Source organism: Oncorhynchus nerka, linkage group LG17, assembly GCF_034236695.1.
Source record: "Oncorhynchus nerka isolate Pitt River linkage group LG17, Oner_Uvic_2.0, whole genome shotgun sequence".
Lineage (NCBI taxonomy): Eukaryota > Metazoa > Chordata > Actinopteri > Salmoniformes > Salmonidae > Oncorhynchus > Oncorhynchus nerka.
The window spans coordinates 24,309,450-24,315,701 of record NC_088412.1 but is presented as its reverse complement, the minus strand read 5'-3'; the positions used below and the strand labels follow the sequence as shown (position 1 = coordinate 24,315,701).

Sequence of the window (6,252 nt, the reverse complement as noted above, 5' to 3'; positions counted from 1 at the left end):
GGGAGCCTGCTCAAAATAAACGTGGTCAATAACAAAATAGAGCAGATCCTATTCCATAGCTCTACTAATGTTATAATGAAGTGTTATTTACCCTAAAATGAAGTAAACAAGAAACTAATCACACATGTAACATGACATGGCTGAATAAGTGTTTTCAGATGTCATATGGGACCAGCAGCGTGTATTGGCTCCACTCTACTGTACAGCGGAAAAAATACTATTGAAACATGTATGACTGTTCAATTCCCCATCAAACTAAGCTGCATTAATGGATGTGGAGACTGTGACCCCTTTCAATCCATTTTATCCTAATCTTTAGCAGCAAGTTCAGTTAATACTCCATCCAGCTTAGTCTCAACTGACCCGACCCAATTTACTATGTGAATGGCCATTACTGGCAAAAGCTTAGTGATTCAAAATGATTTAGTGTTTTTGGAGGTATGAAATAAACTCACTGATTTAGAAATAGCTAAAGTGAAATTGTTTGTACAACTCTGTAAATCACTTACAAAAAAGCCTTTGAAAACATCTGAAGCTGGATATGGAACCACCATTTCAGACAGAAACCCAGTAAGAGGTGAATTTAGTTCAGTGCGTGAAACATAAGAGCGGTTGCCGTGCTAGAAACATAAGAGTGGTTGCTGAGCTAGAAACATAAGAGTGGTTGCCGAGCTAGAAACATAAAAGAGGTTGCCAAGCTAGAAACATAAAAGAGGTTGCCAAGCTAGAAATCAATAGTGCCTTAGAGATATGCAAGAGACTTAAGAATGCTTTTGAAACAATTAATTTGGCTGAAATTTTGAACTTCAGCCAAAGCAAAAATTCAGCAACTTTTTGCTCTAATCACTTTATGGATTCAAATGAATCCATGCTTAATAATGATAAAAATGTCTTATTTATATGTTTATGAAACAAATGATTCATAGACTATTAATCTGACATCTTAATTGTAAACGAGAGAGAGAGAGAGCTAACAAGATTCCACACAAAACATGAGCAACAAACCTGCTTTCAAACAGGACAGTTATACTAATCTGTCAATACCACATGATTTGTAAAGTAGTGGCCCAGTGTCATGTGTTATAAAAGATAAAATGACAAATATTCATCACACAATTATTTGTCCATGTTAGGGTTGTTAGTTAAAGTTGAATCATGTGTAAATGTCTCAGAAGAGGTTAAACAGTACATGTTTGGAACACCTGACCTATCTGAGGTCGTGTTAGGCTGGGGTAAGAGAGAGGGGCTTTAGACAGACCAGTAGAGAGCCCTCCATGTCTCTGGGTTGCATTCTTGCACTGTCCCCGGGGCGGGAGGTGGACTAGAGAATCACTGACCAGTATTAATGACAGAAAAGATGGAAAACAACAAAAAGACAGGGCTGCGAGCATCCAGACAAAGTTGACCAAAAGGTGAAGGATTATTCATTCTGAGAGGCCAGGCTTCACCCCTCTTCCCAGACAGAGCCATCCATTTTCACTGACTCAGGTGGTATCAGGCGTGCGTTGTGGCCAGCTCCTGGCCAATGAAGCGGCGCAGGCGCTCCAGGTACTGGCTGTACAGTTCGATGTCATTGTGTCCCGCCCCCTCCACCCAGAGTGGTTCCACGGCCTTGGGACAGCGCTCGAACAGAGCCAGGCCGTGGGAGAAGTCGATCACCTCGTCCTCCGTCCCGTGGATGATCAGCACCGGCGACGTGATCTTAGACACCTTCTCAATGCTGATAGAGAGAGAGGAAATGGAGTTAGAGTCTGGGGATAAGGGGTAAGGGAAGCAAAGGTAGTCACTAGATTACCATGTGTGTAACAACACTGTTATAACTAAGTATGTTCTTAAAGGATAACCGTGGACAGAAAGTGTTGTACAGACTTCTGTCTGTTCTAGCATGGCCGGTTAGTGCAACCTGCCCTCTGCAACTCTGAGCACTGACCAGCGACTGCTGCCAAACAGGTCGAGGAACAAACAGGACAGACAGTAGATAAATGAGAGCACATTATTGCTGCATGTAAATGCATCTCCCAGCTCAGCTCAATCAACTAGTTCAGAAGGAAGAGAGTACTCATAGTTCTCCCTCTGTCCCACACATAACTGTGGGTTGGCTATAAGCACATACAGATCTGAACCAAGCTAGTATTACATTACTGGGAGTCCACTGACCGGATGGCATATGGCAGGGGTCGGAAACAGGCGGCCTGCGGGCCAAAACCAGCCTGTGAGTCATTTTAGTTTATCAAAAAAGACTCAAATCACAAGGAACTCAGCAAAAACATTGTATTCCTACAAATACTTGCTCAAGTGTACAAATGATCAGAATTTTCTGGCCCCCGACCATCCGCTTGGACATCGGTCCTCGGCTGAATCTAGTTACCTACTCCTGGAGTATGGGAGTCAGTGTGGGCTGAAGAGTGGGGAGAGCCAGCTAGGCAACAGGCACCCAGTGGTGGGAGAACTCAGGGGGGTGGAGGAGAACACTGGAGGCTTTCACCACAGAGCAGAGGCATCCTCGTCACGTACTCTACTCCTACACTGGCACTGCCTGGTACTGTACCGGAATTCTATTCAGTGAACCAACATGTGATTCTAATACCACACCATCACACTTTACATAATAAAGGGTGATGATATGATAAAATGACTGGAGGAGTCAGTGTTTACGACACCTGCTTATGATCTGATGCAGAGTGAGAGATGACTCAGTTGTGACTCAGATGTGATGAGGCTGTTTCCCCATAGAGAGAGAGAGACTGAATAATGTAATACATGAAAGAGATTGCAGTTCTTCTTCTTTTAGTTGGACAAATCTTTTGCCACTTACCTTTCCATTTCTACACTTATATCCTAATCTCATCGTGTGCTATTATGTGAAAATGCCAAAAGGCAGACAGACAAGCAGACAGAGTTTAAGATAAAGAGATAGGGAGGATGGTGTTGTAGGTTACTCACTTGGGGAAAGCATCAAAGCAGTAGGTCTTCTTGGTGTCTGGGAAGGCCACCCGCATGCCAGAGGTGAGGGGGGAGTGGAGCACCACGGCAGCACACTCATACCGAGATGCCAGGTCGACCGTGGGCACAGTGCCAATGCTCTGCCCGTACAGGATTATGTTCTCTGGGCTGATGCCATATCTGATCACAACCAGGAAAAAAGAGGAATTAAACACAATCATGTCAGGGAAAAGCTAGGAGTAGCAAACACTAAAACATTTGAACATAAATCACTCCTATGAAGCCTAAACTATGATAATATATAATGACAACATACTTTTATCATATAGGTCTAGGAGTAAACGGGTAACAAATGTCTGCGAACATGGCACGCCTAACATAAAAACCAGCTGTAGCTCCATAACATCTATCCAAGGACAGCCATTGATAACACAGCATCCCATCAAACTAATGAGACAGTCCATTAGCTGAATGAGCCTGTCATTGTGTGACATTACACCCCCCCCCCTCTCTCTGTAAGGTGACATCTCCCACTGACGACACAGCCGTCCCTCCCTGACATGGTGATGTATAGAGCTCCAGCCTGCCCAGCCCTGTGAGTTGGGTAAGTACCGTGTGCGCAGGGCCTGCCAGGCGGCATCAATGTCAGCGTAGAGGTTCTTCTCTGAAGGCTTGCCCGTGCTGACACCGTAGCCGGAGTAGTCGTAGGAGAAGATATTGCAGTTGATACGCGTTCCCAGGCCGATATAGAAGCTGCTCATCTGGCCAAGGTCCACCGCATTGCCGTGAGAGAACAGCACTGTGAATCTGGTGAGAGAGGCCACAGAGAGACAACTAGGTTACCAAGATAGACCGTACCTGGTCTTTTTACCTATCCTGACCTTTACTGTGTGAACAGCAGATTCCCATTAAAACCTCAGGAATTACTGATTTGAATGGGACTTGAATGTGCTGATTAAGGTAAACCGGTTACGGCCACAGACTGAAGAGAGGACTAGTTCACTAAGTTTAACTCCTGTCTTTTTACTTGTTCTGTATTACATGAATAATAGGGTTGCTATTCCCCAAGCATCAGCCATGTGCTTTCTATTCAGGAATGCAAGCTGTGCTCCCTAAAGCCACTGGATACTCTCTATTCCCTAAAGAGACTTGGCCCCTCCCATACAGTAAGTAATTGCTTTGCTCTTGGGCTTTTTACTCAAAATACCCTGAACAAGGAGTGCCATATTACATTCACGTGTGACACTGGCACTACATCAAGTGTAACGGGACCCAGTCCATGCCTTCACCAATCAATTGAGCTGATTACTGAAATAAATCAACAGGTGCAACAAGTAGGCTACCTGAAGCCATACCATGTGAAAACATAATAATGCATAAACTCTGAAAACCAGACTATCGATCACCAAGACAAATTAGATTATCACAACTCACCAATATCATCTTACAAAACCACAGGCAAAAAATGAGAGCATGAATTGGGGTAAAAACAAGGAGAATGGTATCGGTAGGTCAAAGATGGCATGAACAATGAATGAGGAAAGCAGGAAGAGAACAGGTTTGAGATAGCCTGACACAATGAGGAAGCAAGTACAGGAAGTAAAGAAATAGCACACAAGCAAAATAATGGCATAACAAAAACAACACAAGAGGAACAGGGGGTGAGTTTATCAGAGGATGTGTGACACATGGTGAAACAATAGAGCCTCAATGAGCCAAGGTGTGTACACACACACACACACACACACACACACACACACACACACACGTGTGTGTGACTAACCTGGCAGTGGGGGCACAGCGGATGTACATGCATCCCACTCTGTTTCCACGACTGGAGCGGGTAAGGAACACATCTGTAGCATCCAGTTCTCTCTGGGAATACTGGAACTCGGCTCGCTCTGTAAGGTGGAGCTTCCATTTTCCTTCTGCAGGACCAGTGCTGACTGAGCCCCCTACAGCAGCTCCAGGTACCCCACTAGCTCTGGATCTCAGCCCTGCGGTCCCTGCTGTCCCCGGGGCTACAGACCCCTCTAGGTCTGGGAGGAGGGAATATGTAGGCTCAGGAGGCAGGAAGGCAAGCTTGGCAGCAATACGGCTCGGAAAGGGGGGGCAGCAGAACAGGCAGCATAGCTCACTGACAGATAGGCCATTCATTGTCCACTCTGTGGGGGCAAAGACAGATGAGCACTGTGATTGTATGTCATTCTGTACTACAACGGAATTTGATTCACAAATTCCACTGTAGTTAAAAATGTTCTGAACAAGACTTGACAAATGTATCTGTCATCAATGGTTAATAACAATAACAGAACATCTTATGTTAGAATTCAGGCCTACCTGTTATTGAGAAAGAAACTAACTACCATGCAAAAATCTACCAGAGATCCCAAGTCAAAACAATACTCTCCAAAACAAAACAGGGAAAGTTGTCCTGTCAGCAAAAATCAAAATGTAGCTAAGACAGTAGTTTGAAAATGTAATTTTGAAAGTAGAATCGGAGGATTTTGAAGTATGGCTGAAGTCCACGTGAAATCCATATTTCCAAGTATTGGCTGTTGTTATTGAGGTATTTTCGTGCGCATCAACTTGATCATGGTTGGAGAGAATTGAGTAACTTTAGCCAGCAGGTAATGTTATAGCTACTTTGCCAGTTAGCTAGCTAATGACTAACTAATGAACAACTGTCTGGATCTGGATAGCAGAAAACACCCACTCTGTTTATATCTCATTACACATAACTGCAGCTGACGGTTTGCTGATAAGTGTCTATCCCACCCACTGTAGTCAGCTGTAGCTAGCAGGGTTCAACAATGTTGACCTTCTACTAGCTACCTAGCTAGCCTACAAGCGAAGGAGTCAAAGCGTTAACGTTAAGTCGTGCCTTTAAAACACGTTAAAACTGCAACGAAATAAGTAAACACAGCGGCACTGCTAAAAATGATGAGACACAAATACAAATTTCGGATTAACCACAGATACCAAATCAAGGCTGGCAATCTAATGTTAGTTAGCAGAAATGTATCCGCTAACTAGCTAGCATTGGGTAGCCAGCTAACTAGTTTAGCTATTCAGACCTGGAAACACCGTCTCCTCAGATAGGACCGTCATTTATGGACTGATGCAAATATATAGCGATACTTAAAAAACCAAGCGTCCAGGATACCCGTTTTGATAATCACATATGTTTTGTGGTTGAAATTATTACTTTCGAGTTGCTAGCTAGCTACTGTCATTTATTAATCCATTCCATTGGCTGTGCAATATTTTTTTTCCTTCTGTTTCGCCGCGTCCGGAAATGACAGTGAA

At 43.9% G+C, this 6,252-nt stretch overlaps 1 protein-coding gene across 2 annotated transcripts; it reads right to left on the bottom strand.

Moving 5' to 3' along the window:
* Nucleotides 1-890: 890 nt before the first annotated feature.
* LOC115144938 (alpha/beta hydrolase domain-containing protein 17A-like) lies at nucleotides 891-6,252 on the bottom strand. 2 transcript variants are annotated; one of them, XM_029686093.2, is made up of 5 exons: nucleotides 6,021-6,252; nucleotides 4,727-5,108; nucleotides 3,556-3,750; nucleotides 2,944-3,123; nucleotides 891-1,720 (listed from the first exon to the last, which is right to left on the bottom strand). In XM_029686093.2, the coding sequence occupies exons 1-5, from the start codon at nucleotides 6,052-6,054 to the stop codon at nucleotides 1,495-1,497; spliced, it is 1,017 nt and encodes a 338-aa protein (XP_029541953.1). In that variant the 5' UTR covers nucleotides 6,055-6,252; the 3' UTR covers nucleotides 891-1,494. The 2 variants fall into 2 exon arrangements, with proteins under 2 accessions (XP_029541953.1, XP_029541954.1); XM_029686094.2 differs by having other exon boundaries at nucleotides 5,284-6,251.

What these genes read in the sequence shown, in the direction of transcription:
- LOC115144938 (XM_029686093.2), bottom strand. Translation starts at nt 6,054, where the DNA reads ATGACGGTCCTATCTGAGGAGACGGTGTTTCCAG. An exon ending in TGGCAGGCCCTGCGCACACG is followed by an intron (nt 3,124 to 3,555) that starts GTACTTACCCAA and finishes GGTTGTGATCAG; the next exon opens with ATATGGCATCAGCCCAGAGA. An exon ending in TGCTTTGATGCTTTCCCCAA is followed by an intron (nt 1,721 to 2,943) that starts GTGAGTAACCTA and finishes TCTCTCTATCAG; the next exon opens with CATTGAGAAGGTGTCTAAGA.